Source organism: Lolium rigidum, chromosome 4 (assembly GCF_022539505.1).
Source record: "Lolium rigidum isolate FL_2022 chromosome 4, APGP_CSIRO_Lrig_0.1, whole genome shotgun sequence".
NCBI classification, from domain to species: Eukaryota; Viridiplantae; Streptophyta; class Magnoliopsida; order Poales; family Poaceae; genus Lolium; species Lolium rigidum.
The window spans coordinates 229,112,877-229,129,746 of record NC_061511.1 but is presented as its reverse complement, the minus strand read 5'-3'; the positions used below and the strand labels follow the sequence as shown (position 1 = coordinate 229,129,746).

Below are 16,870 nucleotides of genomic sequence, written 5' to 3'. Positions count from 1 at the left end.
GCACCGGAAAGAAAAGTGTTAGCAAAGTGGCAGCTGATAAAATGAGGAAAGAACGAGTTAACCGGAAAAGAAAAAGTGATACCTTGGAGAGTGGCAATTTGGGCCTTGAGGGCCTCAAGGGTAGCTTCCGGGACAGCTGTTGAACAAAAGATTCATAAGTGTTAAAGAAGGAAACATTCCGGTAAAAAGATGCCGGAGGAAAAGAAAGGAAATAAACCTTGGCAGTGGCTGTGGGCCTCGGCAAGGTCCCGATGCTCCCAGAGAAGCTCCTCGAAGAGCTGCTTCCGGGCATCCGCGGTGCTCTGTTCAAAGGAAAATAATTATGAGAAAGCAAGAAGCTATGTTATCAACCCGAAACTCGGGGACTGGCTATGCCGGTTTCGCGCGTTTCTAATTAAGTTTCGCGCTAAGAGCAAAGATCTTAACCCGAAACTCGGGGACTGGCTATGCCGGTTTCGCGCGTTTCTAATTAAGTTTCGCGCTAAGAGCAAAGATCTTAACCCGAAACTCGGGGACTGGCTATGCCGGTTTCGCGCGTTTCTAGTTAAGTTTCGCGCTGAGAGCAAAGATCTTAACCCGAAACTCGGGGACTGGTTATGCCGGTTTTGCGCGTTTCTAGTCAAGTTTTGCGCTAAGAGCTATGCTCTCAACACGAAACTCAGGGACTGGGAGGATAGACAAGATCAGGAAAGAAAGAAACCGGCATCAACGAAAAAGTTGCAAAGAAGTTGGCGAAACTTACCACCACGTTGCTGGTGGCGTCGTACCACGCACTGTCGAACTCCTTCACGGCACGCTTGAGCCGCATGAAGTGTTCTTCAGTGGACCGGGGCCCAGCGGGATCCGGCGCTGGAAGGCGGTCCTTCCCCAAGCCGCGGGTGGATGCAGAGATGTCCGCATCGTTCCGTTTTTGGGCATAGGGGAGAAGGTGCCCCAGGTGCCGGCCCTCGCGCTTCAGCTCAACAATCCGGCCCAGGAGGCCAGAAGGTTTTTCCGGGACTGCAGCAGCGGCAGGGCTGACGTGCAGCACTAGAGACTGCGAGCCGGCTGAGGCGCTGCCCTCCACGGCCTTTCCATGGGAAGCCCCCGGCTTGAGGAACTTGGTGATCTTGGGGGTCTCCGGTGGCGGCTTTGGCTTGGCCGCGGGAGCTCCTTGGCCTGGTGGCGGTGTTGGAGTGGTCCCGGTAGGCTTGAGAGTAGGAGCTTCCGGGTGCGATGCAGAGGAAGCCGGCGCGGAAGTTTCCGGCGCGGCCTTGGTAGGGGAAGAGCTTGGCTGCTTCTTCTTCTTCTTCTTCGGGGGAGGAGGAACCAGAGGTTCCGCCCGCCCGGTAGTTTCGTCGTCGGCGCCGGTGTTGCTGGCGCCGGTGTCTTGGGTCTCAGGAGGGGAGGTGAGATCCTCCTCCGCGCGGTGATCAGGAGGTGTAGGGGCCGCGCGCTCCGAACTTGTGGTGCCTCCCGGAGGGGAAGCAGAGGTGTTGCCGGCACCAGATGGTGCCGGGCTTGAGTGAGGAGGAGGAGTTGAGGTCCTTGCGGAGCCGGCAGAGCCCTCCGGCTTGGAGCCAAGCTTGAGCGCGGGGTTGAAAGAGAGAAAAACAAAGGGTTGGAAAAAAGCAACCGGAAAAGAACTTGGTAAGAACGAAACAAGCAAAAAGAGAAATAAGGAACTTACCCGGAAGAAACCGGCATCTGCTTATGCTTGTAGCGCTTCGTGCCTACTTGCTTTCCCCCAAGGACTTCTGTCCGAGGGCGTTTGGCAGGAGGAGCTTGGCTAGGGCCGGCGTCAGCAGCAGGCGCCTTGTTCTTCTTGCTCTGGGGCATGAGCTTATTCAGGAACTCATCCCCGGCCTCGGCCTGTAGGGGAGGCACGTGCTCGTGGACATGTGGTTCGGTGCTAGCTGAGGGAACGTCTACAGAAGGAGGTAGGTAACAGAAGAATATGAGAGATAAAAAAGAAGAGCTACCTCAACCAAGGTCAGGTCGTCAGACGAACCGGCTGGCTCCGGTGGAGATTTGCCGAGGCGCGAAGCTGGAGTCCGGCCCATCTTCAGGTCCTGCCAATGAATGAAAGGGTCCGGGTCGAACTTGTCAAGAGCACGCTTCCGGCAAGGGCCTCGCCGGTCTGAGTCAATGCGGGGGAAGCGGTCCCTGGCCTGAAAACAAACAAGAAAAACAGTTAGCCGTAGTATAAAATTTACCGGTAAAACGACCCGAGTTGCGTAATTTCTTACTTCTTGGCTCGGAGGGTTAGTGGAGCTGAGAGGAAGAAAGCCCCACTCCCAGTCAACCGGCATGTCCGTTTGGCATATTTGATTAGCCTTCAGGACCACATACGCCTTGCTCAAGGGCAGGCCGGTGATCTTGGTGGGATCGCCAGGGCCGTACATCTAGCTCATCTTGTGAACGCGACGCTTAAGGGGAAGCACCCGGCGGCTGATGAAGGTGCGGATAATATCGTCGGAGCAAATGTTGGTCTCATTCATCAGCTTCAACATGAAGCATACCACCCAGTTCGTCTCTATGTGATCCGTACCAGGGTTGTATTTCCAGTTGATCTTGGCGGGCGGCGCCGGATTGAAAGGCGGCAAGTTGATGAGATCAGTGGCGCTCTTGTTCTTCACGTAGAAGAACGTTGTCTGCCACAACCGGCAAGACTCGAGGCCGTTGAACTTAAAAAAGGGGCTCCCTTGGCGGGAGCCGATGATACAAGACCCGCATTGTACGGGGGGTTTGGGTTTGGGAATGTCCTTGCCCTGGACCGAGTTGATCCGGAGAGAAAAGAAGCGGGCAAACGTCTCGCGAGCGGGACGGATGCCGATGTAGCCTTCCATGAAGGCCACAAAACAAGAGAGATAAAAAACGGCGTTGCCGGGAAGGTGGTGAGGCTGGAGTCGATAAAAATCGAGGAATTGGCGGAAGAAATCGGAGGCAGGAAGGCCGAAGCCACGCTCAAAGTGAGCAAGGAAAACAACGACCTCACCGGGTTCAAGCACCGGTTCGATTTCGTCACGAGGAAGCCGGCAGGAGACTCCATCCGGTATTCTCCTGGACCGGTAGAGCCAGTCGATCTCGTGTTGAGTCACGTCGGAACCTCTCCAGGCTCCGCGTGTGATACCGGAAAGATCCTTTCCGGGGGCCCGGCTGGAGGTGCCGACCTCTTGATCCTTGCTGGATTCTATTTCCATCCGGGCGAGATCTTCAGTTAGCCCGTCGGAAGTGCTACTGCCTTGACTACTAGAAGAGGAGGCAAGAAGAGATTCTTCGCTAGACATATAGATCTGGACGACACCGGAATCTACCGAAAAACAGTTTTCCCCAAACGGACCCTCGCGCGAAGATCTACGAGTAAGAGAAAAAGCAAAATAAAGAGGGGATAAATACTCTACCGGCCCAAGATCTGGAAAGCTAAGAGAGAAGAGGTAAAGATGTATCGGGCCTAACCTGAGGCGGCGGAGTCGCGGAAGAAGTGGCTCGCCGGTGGAATGGAGAGCTTGCGGTTGGCGAGGAGGTCCGCCGACGGTGAGGTGGAGAAGAGCTTGAGAAAGCACCAATGCCGCGACCGCGACAGGAGCGCCGCAGAGGTTCTTCACGCGGTGAAGTTCAGCGGCGTCCGGCGGAGCAGTAGCGGAGGTTCGTCGGGCGGCGGAGCTCGAACGGCGAACGGAGCGGCGGAGGCGCAGAGAGCAAGGGCACTGTGCGCGAAGGAGTGGGGAATGCGAAGAAGAGGATGAAGAGGAACCGCTCCGCCCTTATATAGAGAGAAGGGAAAGTGGGCCGAAAACCGTCGGGCCGCGGCGGTTCGCCTCGTGGGCCGCCACGTGGCGCGCAGATACACGCGCGGAAAACGGCATGCCACAGGGAGGCCACACGGATCCGGAACGGCCGCGACAATCCGGTGTGGCGCCATAAATGCTGGCGCAGAAGCCGAAGGGAAGTGACCCCTGACACTGGCGCGTCAGAAACAGTGCGCATGTCACTGACAGGCACAGTACTCGAGAAATTCTCGACTTCGCCGAGGAAAGAGCTAATGTCTAAGATGCCGGAGGATATGATACCGGAAAATGCCTTGCTAAGAGAAATAACGTAAGTCCGGGCAAAGATGCCGGATCTAAGCTCAGCGCCGGATAGATTAGACCGGTATCCAAAGACGAAAGAACCTGGCATGGTCTGTTGGATAGAATCCGCCAGACTATACCAGCTTCGGGGACTAATGTTGGGGGGATGACCCCCGGTATGCCAAAGGCATGCCAAACCGGATGGTTTGAGCCATCAAGATACCGGTTTAATGTTCGTACCGGAGCACAAAGATAAGAAGTTGGCTAAGTGAGGCTAAGCCGGTATCCCCAAGAGGGGTATGTCGGAACCGGGTAAAGAAGACACCGGGCTACCGGAAAGAAGAGCAAGTCGGCAGGACTGTCAAAGATTCTCTCCAGAGCTAGGAGACAAAGATGAGCTAAGCAAAGTAGCTTTAAACGAAGGGCTGACGATAAAGAGGAGGATGACGATGAAAGAAGCCGGAGGACGTCAGCATCCCTGATTAAAGAAGACCCCAGTGTCATCTATGATTAAAGTAGCTTTGTAAAGTAGTTTGTCTAGTCAAAGATGCCATTAGGGTTTCTTGCCCTGTAAGCCCCCTCTCCCCTATATAAGGAGAGGGGGCAGCCCTCTTGAGGGGCGACAAACACATGTACTGAGAAACTTGTAACCTGTGGAGATCAATAGAGAAGATGATCTAGAGCGAGTTCTTCCTTATGTCTTTCTTCTTCAACCTCTAGCCTTGGCTAAGTTCTTGATGAAACCATCCGGAAGTTCATCCCGTCTAATCACAAACCCTCCCCCGAATCCTCTAGCGTCCATTCGGCCCCAACTTAAGCCATCCTATGGCATCTGTCTGTTCACCACGACGACACTAGTCCTATATATAATTTTTGGAAGACTTTTTTGAGAACTACATGTGCAGTCATTGACTCAAAGGAAGGTAATGTGAAGCTTAAGTTTCTACATAATAAATGTATGGAACACTTTCCAAGAAAGAAGGAGGTAGCACCAAGGTACAAGCTGCCACATGATCTCCATATCACTTGAATCAATTAATTAACGCCTAGCTATATGGATATAAAAAGCACTTTTCAGGAGGCAAACTGGTTATTTATTTTTATGCATGCTTTCTGTAGTAAAAGAGTCATTTTTAGTGTATTTGCTTTAGGTTACCAATAAAGTACCAAGTATAACCCATTTTGGATGTAGAAAGTTGTTAGGACACATGGAGTAAAATTCCTGCACAACACTTTTTAGTAGAAAAATTCTTTGATTTTTTATGTTACTCCGATTGCTCTCATATTTACAATGTAGTAGCAAATTTTCATCCTCTATATGCATAAAAATTGGACAAAATTCCTGACATGTATAGGTGGTCGAATTAAATTTATTTCGCTGCAGCTGAAAATCTGGACAGATTCTGCCCACTAGTGTTTGAGCCATTCCTTTGGGTCCCAAAATGATTTTCCACGAGTCTTTTGATATGCTAGGAATGTGTAGGAAACTATATCTTTGCTGGAATACTGAGGATTTTTTTGTCTTTGATATATATGGAAGCTACTATCATATCCTTGTACCACTAATGTCACCCCATAGAAAAGAACATGAGACAAAGTTTTGTTTTGAAGTTTTTTGACAAGGAATGTAGGAGCTCCACACTAAGAGCTATCCGAAAATGGTGAAGACCATAATCTTGGGGATGTACAAGGCTCCCGGTTTGCAAACCTCTAAACTTTGTTTTTTGAGCAACATATAATGATCGTAGAAACTTGGAACCTCTTTGTTTAGTGTTATGTCTATTTTTGATTGGAAATAAATGATACCACCATGATAGATATTTTGCATTCTTAGGAAAGAGATACTTAAAAAAACTATCCCATGATTGAATGCCTTGATTTGGAATAAGTTGCGTGCTATCAAAAGAAAAGGGAATGAAAGCAAAAAAAGCTGAAATTCAAAGTCATGCTTAGTGTTGCTAGCTAAATACTTTGATGAATGATAATTTTATTGTGCCTTATTTAGTGCCACCTTATGCTCATATACATTTATGTTTAATACTAAGGATCCTTGTTTGATAAGAAATGATTGGCAGTATGGACACTATGGCATGCTTATAGATCATTTTGCTAGCCCAAAATTCTCAAACAAGCTAAGACTTGTACCCAAACACCTAAAACCAAACACCCACCATAACTACACCTATGTGGCACTTTCTACTTCAATTATAATATGTGTGCTATGCCTCCAAGTACTTCAAAATATCTCTTCTGTGTAGTTCAAATCTCGTGAGAAAGTAGGACGTGGGGTGACACCCCTATATAAGTTATGTGTTTGATATTTTATAAGTTGTTTGTTAGTTTAACCATGTTATTCTGGAGAGATATTTCAAACATTGCACTCTTAGTTGATATCATGTTATTTTTTCTATGGATGCCCATCGATGTGAAATAAAATGGAACACTTAATAAAGGATTTTGGAGTATGTATATAATGAAAGAGACGCCTAGGCTGCTAACCAAAGTCATGCTATGCATCAAGGTGGAAGTTTACATCATGAAAATTTTGTGAAGCCTTTTTACAAAAAATTATGCAAATAGTAAACAAAAGAAAGTGCCGAGGTGATTCATTTCTCTGTTGTCTTGTCTTCTGAAGTATGGATAAGGCCCACTAAAAAATAAAAATAAAATAAAAATGGCTTTTCCTATCAAGGTACCTTAGTTGACGCTCTTGAGGAAGCTATATGTTTACAATAACAAAACCTCTTAAGTGATCCTAAGTTTAGTAACACGTGGTGTGGGTACTCATGGTGAAGGGGCATGAAACATTCAACTTCTAAGGGGTCAAACACATAAACCATATGAATCTTCCTAACAAAAGATGCTTGGAACCCCATCCTTGTGATTACCTTTGACATGAACAACATATCTCAAAACATTATTTTATGCTCTCAAATATATTTTGTTATTTATTGGAGGACTATCACATGTGTTTCTTGCTTAGTTTCTGTTATCCAAGAGTCAAAATACCCAAAAAGAAACAAAGGAGTCTTCCAACAATTCTATATGTTCATCTAAGTATTCTTAATGGTCTGTAATACTTTTCGGTTATTTGAACGTAGACCACTTACTATTGGGCATGTTTTGTAGAGTGTAAAATACATCACGTTATAGCTCACTTGCTTGTTGTTATTCTTTAAAGATTGAACCTTATGAACTTTCTGTGACAATGAAAAAGAAGCAAAGCAACAAATTCCAAAGTCCATGTTAGTTTTGTCACCTATATGCTCGAGGAAGAGCATAGGTTAAGCTTGGGGATGTTGATGCATGTAAAATGCATGCATGAACTTTGTAGTTTGTCGACACATATTCCCACATATTTTCAACATATATGATGTTACATACATGTTTTATATTGATTTTGGGGATTTACCAATGATCCCCTTTATTTTGGTTATAATATGCAGGACAGGAAAACCATGTTTTCTGTATTTTTAGCTTTCATGGAACTAAACGAAGTTAGACAGAGTTGGGATTCTAGGGATATCAAATTTCATCAAGAGAAGCACCTAGAGAACTTGGACCTCACAAGAAGGACCAGGAGGGCTGAAAGAGCCCATTTGGGGTGGTGTGCCACTCTTTGGTCGTCCGATCCGCTTGATTCTTTCGCCAACAGACTCCGTTTGACCTAAAAACCTCTATATAAAGGACCCCCGAGGATTTCACGAGGGGGCACCGCAAAAACACCGAAACACCAAAACAGAGCCAGAACCAACGAAGTTTGGAGGGAAAACTCCACCGGAGCCACCGCCGGAGGAATCCCCACATTCTCCAACGTCTTCACCATCATCACCATGATGAAGAGGGAGTAGTCCACCTCTCGAATATGGGTTTGTGGCAGTAGCTTGATCTATTTCTCTCTTGTTCTTCATAGATCTAGTACCATATGAGTTGCCCAACATGATTATGGTCATATATGTAATTTCTATATGGTGGATGTTTATTCTATGATTTGATATATGAGATTGGAACCTATTATGTGTAACATGTATTGATATATGCATATCATGTACTCCGTTCTTATGTATTTGTTCTGATCCAACTTGTATGCAAGAGCTTGCACGGGAGAATTGTGTATTAGATGGAGTAGCATGATGGTAGTGATTGAATAGTGATAACAAATTCAAGATCTACTATGGTCTTTACCTTTATTTTTCTGCCTGGGATAAAGTGAATTCATGTGCTATAATTACCTTGTGACATCTTGATAATGTTGTTTGGTCAAGGTAGCATATTTGTGATTCAAACGTTATGTCAAATTACTTAAGTCTATACTCTGTTGATTCTTACTTGAAGATTGCTTGGAGTTTCCCTTTCTTGAGGAGTATAAGATAGACGTGTACATCATCTCTATGTTAGGACATGATGCCCATATGAATCTTATCAAACACATGTTGAAGTTCCACCAATATTATGTCTTTGATGAATTTTTTTGTGTCCACTACAACCCAAAAAGAGAATAGACAAGTGAACACATGAACCTGATCCATTTTTAACCATTAGCTATATTTATTATTTCAAAAATACAAAATCACTTTCTTCCCTTGCAAACACACAAAACCCCAAAACAATCATCCTTTCATTGTCTTTATCTTGCTTGCTTAGTTTACTTGCTTTACTTTACTTTGTTTATATTTATATTTTATATTACTAATACGAAACCTTGTTCTTGACAACCACATGGTGGAGTTGGGGACACAAGACAAAAACTTTGCTTTGCAGGTTGCTAGAAGAGGAGAATAAGCAACAACCCCTTACCAATTTCCCGAGAGTTCGATATAAACCTACGAGTCACTCTTGTGGAGAAAAGAAGCTTTCTACAACACTCTGCACTTGAAGTTCCAACGAGTTGGTACACACGGAGTTGTTGCCATCAGATGCCCTTGGACATGTGTGATTGGGAGTGAGGGATTGAGGGCATGAGGCACCGAGGATTACCGGTTGTGGAACCAGTGGAGTTGCGGGAATGCATACGTGGTGCCACCATGTGATAGCACAAAATCACAGAAAACAACAACATTTCGAGAGACATGGAAAGTAATTATGAATTTATACTATTTTTCGAAACAAATGATAATTCTCATCTACGGCTACTTTGCATAACGAACAGACCAAAGCTTCATAGTTTTTGTTTGAGATAGAGATGTTTCATTCATTCCTACGTAGTATTGTTTACACAACCTTTCTGATCAAACCACATTATTCATAACAACTAAGTGTTTGCGTGTTGCTGCAGTTATATCTATGTCTTTATCATTCATGTTTTGCTTTCAACTATGTTTGTGTGTGCTATGCCATTTTGCATGATGCAGAAGATATTAATCAGGCATACCTAATCGCTTAAGAGAAGTCGGTCTTTCCTTTATCCCTCAGTCTCATCTTACTCCCATCTTACATGATGCCCGAGTATGCGCTAAGGTCAGGTTTATTGTTAGGGAGATGTCGATAACCTAACCAATGAGGATGCATGCACCAGTTTCACTGTTCCAACAAGGTCGTCAATGCATGCCATTTCAATTGAGTTCATCATTTGTGAAGCTAGAATTTCTTTCCAAAGACAGTCAATCATTTGCTCGAGAGTTGAGGCAACCAAGACTGTTATTTACCCATCAAATGAATTTGTAGTTGTTTCTGCAAGCATATGGTTCACTCTCTGGCACCCGCTTCCAATGTTGTGTTTCTACTAGAGAATTTTTTGCTTGAGCATCCGGCAACTGGTTTTACGTTGATGCAAAACAAAAACCAACCTGTGCTTTTATGGTTAGGAGGGCAGTGGCACCTCTAACCCACAAGAGTTCAAACCCCCCAGCACAACCATCCACCTTGTCCCTATGCACTCCATGGCAAGTCCTTCGGGCCGAGATCTCGGCCGCCGTGGTGGGGCAGGGGGCGTTCGTGTCGGATCTGCACCCCCTGCACGCTCGCCCTCGCATGCGGAGTCGTATTGCAAGCACGCCAAGCACTTCGAGTTTGTTGTCCACATCACCTTGAGGATTTCACGGAATTTCTCGCTGGCCGGGAGCCGGGCGGCGTGAACCTGCGGGAAGCCAGCCGCGGCTTGTGCCGGTAGCCCGTCGAGGTACTGTTCGACGGGTAAGGGCACATGTACCGTGAAACTGACTTCAACAAGTTTGCCCGTGACCACAAACTGGAGGTTAGATCCATGCTGCACTTCCTCAACGAAGGCCATGGCGACATGAGCGTCATGTTGTTCGACGATTCATCCTACCGCTGGCACTACCACGCTGGCGAAGACAGCGTCAACATTGACAACGACGGACAACTATAGGTTCTAGGGAGTTCTTTCTTTGCAGCGAAGATAGCGAGTGCGAGTGGAAGCCACTAGTGTAGGTTTCTGGATGTTCTTTCACAACAGCCAAGAAGGTGAGGACGCACAGAACCCTCTAGTTTATCTAGTTTAGGTGGGTGGGTGTTCTTTCTTCGCAGCGAAAAAGGTGAGGGCCAACACAACCCACTAGCTATATTTTCTTATTTTGCACTATCTAATTATGTCCCAAAACATACGTAAAATATTTCTATCTATCAATGAAAAAAAGTTTGCAAACTAAAATACGTCGGGCTGCTGGAACTACCCGACGCAAACGGACATTCGTGATTGGAAGGCAAATTTCGTGTTCGCGGCCCAACCCAAACGAGCACATGGTCACTTTTAGTGATTGAAATGCGACGGACCGCTGAAGATGCCCTTACTCAAGTTATGCGACGAGGAGAATAGACGAGGATCATCCTTGTGTTGTCGGTCGTCCATACATGCCTACTCATCAGGCGGGTGGCATGGATGTTCCTCGGCATCATACACATGGACCCGAGGATACCTGCATGGGTAGATGGAGCCCAAAATACAACATACTTCGTTTTCAAAAATTTACACGCGGGTAGATTACAATATTATTTGCATCCTGATTTTTTTATTTGTTTGAAACGTTTAAATTCGAATTTTCAGAGGTTCAGAAAACAGTCTCATGTAGACCTAGTTATAAATGTCAATTCTCCTTTTTCTATAAGTTTTTTTTTTAAGGGAATCTTTTTTCTATAAGTGTAGTGTGGCCTTTTAGTCGAGGCCACACACGTCACAAGACAGGCTGGGCCACATCCCATTACTTATGAGAATCTCTGTCAGCGGCAACAGTTTCGGGCCGGATAATGTGTCGAGCTCTTACGTTTGCCCTAGTGATGCGGCCTTGGGCCTACGAAATCAAGTTCCGAGCCGATTCCAGTTCATCCGTCTACGATTCTGTAGTCAGGTTCCCGTGTCCGGACCGGATTCCTCTGGCGAACTCCAAGAGATAAAAATCGATGCTGAATATCCTGATCGAGTGCTCGGCCGGACACAGTTATGATGGCCGGCAAGGATGTCATCCGCCGCCGGCGGCAGCGCGCGGCCAGCGACAACTGGGACGAGGACCGCCTCAGTGACCTCACTGACGATCTACTCCTCGATATTCTGCGCCGCGTCGACACGCGCACCGCGCTCGGCGCCGCGGCGCTCTCCAGCCGCTGGGCCAGCCTCCCCCGCGAGCTCCCCGCCCTGGACCTCAAGGTCACGGACATGTTGCCGCCACGCTACCATCGCCTCCACCTCCTCCGCCACAATGCAAGGGAATCGAAGATCAGCTCGACCCTGCCCGATAGGTGGCAGCTAAACGACATCACCGGGAGATACGAGCGCCACGCCATGCGAGCCATGGTCCGCTCCGTCAAGGGACTCCTGGCCAGCGGAGCTCACCGGCGCGTTGAGAGGCTATCGCTCGAGGTCTTCGCCTACGACACCTCGGCCTGCATCAACCGCCTTGTCGTGGACGCCGTCGATTCCTGGGGCGTCGGGGATCTAGAGGTTGTTGCCACGCGGACGGGGCCGTTCGTTTTTCAGAAACCGCCGCCCTACAGCTTCCCTTGCGGCGTCATCAGCATTAACCCCGGCGAGTCCCGCCTGCGAAGCCTCAAGCTTGCAAACTGCTTGCCCCCGCCGCTCCACGGATTCACCGCGCTCACCACGCTCGTCCTGCGAGAGTTGCCTGTTACCACGCCGGCGGCTACATACGAGGGAGTGGTCGCCGCATGTCCGCAGCTGCAGGTGCTGCACCTCGTGTCGTGCAAGTTCACGAGCAGAACCCAAAGGGTGCTACTGGACGCGCCCATGTCGGAGATCAGGGAACTTTTGGTCGACGGGCGGCACATGGTGGTCGAGCTTCGGTCTCTCCCGAAGCTCGAGAACCTCACTAGCTTGCACTCCATCATGCTGGTGCGCTCCACTACCGCCGCCCCGTGCCTTGCGCGCGTCAGCCTTGCCTTCTCTCTTGACCGGCTGGAAGGGGACACTTTCGCAGACTGCTTAATTCCCATGCTCTTGGAGGTCTTCCAAGCTGCCCTCAGTATGAAGGACCTCGTCTTGCGGTTTACTGGCCCAGATATGTGGATCGTGCATAAGAATCCCTTCTCTGCAATGCCGACACTGAGAAGGCTGCTCGTCGCGGACGTGCCTTCGTCGTGGGACGTCTCGTGGCCGCGCCTGCTCATCGTGGCGGCGCCATTGCTTGAGAGCCTTTACGTCCATGTATCCCACGGCGAAGACGAGCCGAGTCAGGAGATACCGTTGTCGCCTTCGGCCTTTTGGCGGCACCGCCATTTGAAGGAGCTGGTTGTCGTTGGTTTCCAGAAGACGGAGAGGCAGCTGCGCCTTGCGAGGTTCGCCGTGGAGGTATCCACGGCGCTTCGCCGTGTCACTCTGCTGAAGAGTGGACATGTCGTGGACAAAGGGCCCTGCTGCGACTGGGAGGTGGTGAACCAGCAGAGCGCGTGGAGCGACGAGGAGAAGCTCGCCGTTCTTGATGGGATCGGCTGCTCGACGGGACAAATCGAAGTGGTGCTATGTTGAATGCAAATTATGCGTTGTACTCCAACACGTGTTGAGACGGCTGGAGTGAGTTTATTTAGAACGTATGTGCCTTTGGGAGTCGTATGTACGAGCTGGCGATACCGGCCAATAGTGTACTGTGCATTTTTAGTTACCATCCAATATATCTCCTGTTAGGGCAATATGCTTGTTATATTACCAGGGGCCAAATGCCACAATATATAATACATGTACAGGTTCAAATATGCAGGAAGCGCTCTAACATATGGGGAAACTACAATATACATATATATACATCTAACACCCCCTCTCAAACTTATGGTGGATCCACAACACTGTGTTTGGAGAGTAAGAAGTCATGCTGCGCTCGAGTCTGTGTCTTTGTAAAGAAATCCACCAACTGCAAATCTGAAGGCACATAATAAACCGCAACAACCTCATCCTGCACCTGAGCACGTGTATAAAAAGCATCAACACCAATATGCTTGGTCAGCTCATTCTTGACCGGATCACGTGCAATACTGATAGCACGTGTATTGTCAGACAAAAGTGGAGTGGGTGTCGTAACAGAAACCCCAAAATCTGCAAGCAACCACCGTAACCAGGTCACCTCAACAATCAACAAAGCCATAGCCCGCAACTCAGCCTCAACACTCGAACGGGAAACCGCAACCTGTTTCTTCGTCTTCCAAGCAACAAGCGAACCACTAAGAAACACACGGTAAGCAGAAAGTGAACGACGATCCGTAGGATCACTCGCCCACGTGGCATCCGAGTAGCACTGGAGCTGGAGAGAGCTGGAACTAGGAAAGAAAAGGCGATGAGTGATCGTGCCACGAAGATAACGAAGAACACGGATGAGATGACTGTAGTGAACGGTGGTAGGAGCTGAGACAAACTGACTCAGAATATGAACAGGATAAGAAATATCAGGACGAGTGACAGCAAGATAAACAAGACTCCCAACAAGATGGCGCTAACGTGTGGGATCAAGAAGAGGATCACCATCAGTAGGACAAAGCTTAACATTAAGCTCCATAGGAGTATCAACCGTGCGCTCATCCCCAAGAGAAGCATGAGCAAGAAGGTCCTGAATGTACTTTTCCTGAGAGATAGAAAAGCCATCAGAAGTGGAGGAAACCTCAATCCCAAGGAAATAGCGAAGAGGACCAAGATCAGTCATAAGAAACTGATCTCGAAGACGAGCCTTGACAAAGGCAATATAAACAGGATCATCACCAGTAATGATCATATCATCAACATAGAGAAGAAAAGCCCACTGAGCAGCAGCAGTGGGAAGACCCATGAACTCAGCAGCATACTGAGGCAGAACACTGGAGGTGAGAACAGCAGCAGCACGAGCATCCTCATCTATCCACTGAGTGTAGTCAGTCAGATCCAGCCGGTAAGTCGCAACGGCAGTAGAGTGGTCCTGGACCTTCTGGTCATAATCAGCCAGAGCAGTATCATCAGCACTCTTGGCTGCATCCTTATCCGCCTGAGTAGCATCAGGGGCAAGGGCAACGGGCGGGGGTGCAACGGGCACCGTAGGAGCAACGTTGCGCGGCGGATAGGAGACCTCGCCAGAAAGCACACTCCAAAGACGAAGGCCGCGCACGTGGATGCGCATGAAGGCAGCGAAATCAGGATAATTCGCGCCATCAAAGATCACTGGGCAGCGAGGAATCGCAACATAGCCTGAAGAGGAAGACATAGCTCAGATTTTTTCCGCTTTTTTTGTTACTACTCAGATCGGAATCTCACGATCTCACGAAGAGGTACTGGTTGCGGCGGAAACACGCGCAGACGCACGGGGGCGGGCGGCGTGCGGCGTGAGGGTGGAGAGAGCACGACCGGGGGCGGTGCGGCCGAAGGTGGAGGGGCCGGGGCGGGGAGCTCCGGCGGCGGCCGGGCGGCGGCTGGGAGTTGGAGGGCGGCAGCCGCAGGTGGAGGGCGGCGGCCGGGAGTTGAGGAGCGGCGGCCGGAGTTGGAGGAGAAGTCGGCGGCCGGAGGAGTGGCGGAGGAGCGGCCAACGGCCGGAGGAACGGCCGGAGAAGTGCCGGAGGGCGGCGGCCGGAGCGGCAACAACGGAACAAGCAACGTCGGCCGAAAAAAAGACAACTAGAGGACCAAATTTTGCTCTGATACCATGTTAGGGCAATATGCTTGTTGTATTATCAGGGGGCCAAAGGCCACAATATATAGTATATGTACAGGTGCAAATATGCAGGAAGCCCCCTAACATATGGAAAAACTACAATATACAGATATATACATCTAACACCTGCGCGAGATCCAACGGCCGTGGATGTCCTTATTTCTTTTGGCTGAATTAACAACATGAATGGTTTGGTAGAGTATTACCCTCTTTCTTTCATCGTGACTCCATTGATTTTTGACCAAACTGTGCTCTTTTTAATCGCCCCACAGTTACATACCGGGCGTGAGAACAAAATATTTATGAACCATGTCGCCACAATACCACTTTTACCGTAGTTCGACCATACTTTCACACCACCACTTTTGCAGCACTTCGACAATGAAGATATTGAAGTACATATAAAATATGTTAATCGACAGTCTAACAGCCAAGGGCGTGGTATGGCAGAGTGTCGATCTTCCTATTAGTGCTTAAAAGAACAAGTGTAAAACCTCGCCGCGAGCCCCTTGATATCACTCATCACAACACCGACAGTCGACCGATCTCGCTCCACCGAGGGGATGCGCTGGATCATACCAAGATACTCAGAAGCGAAGATAATATGCATGACACCATTGTACTACCGCCATTTTAAAATAAGCGCGTCACAACTTTTTTCTGCAACTTTGTCTAAATAAGATTGTATCTAGATGCATTCTATATCTAAAATAAGCGGCGGCACTTATTTTGCAATGGAGGGAGTAACCTGAGTGATCTCGTATTAAAATTAGCAGGCAACCAACTCTGGAATGCATTGCCTACTAATTATTGTCGAAGTCAAATTTTATAAAGTATGACCAAGTGTAAGAAAGAAAAACCAACATGAAATGTATTTGTATGTTATATGCATTTGTTAGTCAGGATATTGTTATAACTATATAGGTGATCGAACTTTATAAAGTTTGAGTTTGCCCAAAATTAATAGGCAATGTAATTTGAAGTGAAGGGAGCATTGCAGTTTGTTACAACTTACAAGTTAACTCTCAAGCTGTTGGGTTTCATCTACAACCGGATAGGAATAAATTTTCATGGCACTTAAACAAACTCTTGTTTTGTTTATCAAGATGGAAGGATTTAGAACAATATCCCTTCCGATTCACGAAGTAGTATCGGATATACTCAATTGACAGATGTAGTATACGAGGTCCAACTTGACCCAAAATAGTGTACGTTCATATTTTTGGGTTGGAGGGAGTAGCTGGGTCATTTAGGAGAGCTGTAGACACCTAATCAAGGAATTATTCTTTGCTTTACTGACGACTATGGAATAGACTTATCATTTAGAAGAAAAAAAACCTTATGTTTGTCTCATACGAGATTGGATTTTTTTTGCAGGGAGGCTCCATGGAGGCCGTTTTTTAAACCTCTGAATATTTGAACGCAAATATTTAAAAAAACCGAAAAATTACCAGGATGTAGACAACATCGTAATCTTTTTTAGAAGAACATTGTAATCTACCAGTGTATAAATTTTCAGAAACGTAATATATCGCAGTTAGTCAACACTAATGAACAACACACTGATATGTTGTATCTCGAGTTTATCATTTTGTGAGATTCTGCTATTTTTCTTGAGGGCCAAATACAATGTATTTTTCCCAGAAATGTACAACGTGATTATAGACAATCCCCTATGCTCGCTTTGACATTCGCCGTGCCGGTTCTGCCAATGGACGGTTCCCAACGCCATCCAGTTCCGATCAG

At 47.6% G+C, this 16,870-nt stretch overlaps 1 protein-coding gene across 1 annotated transcript; it reads left to right on the top strand.

Annotated features, from left to right (window-relative positions):
• Positions 1-11,451: 11,451 nt before the first annotated feature.
• Positions 11,452-12,987, top strand: LOC124648363. Its single transcript, XM_047188145.1, has one exon. The coding sequence runs from the start codon at positions 11,452-11,454 to the stop codon at positions 12,985-12,987; it is 1,536 nt and encodes a 511-aa protein (XP_047044101.1).
• The last annotated feature ends 3,883 nt before the right edge of the window (positions 12,988-16,870 follow it).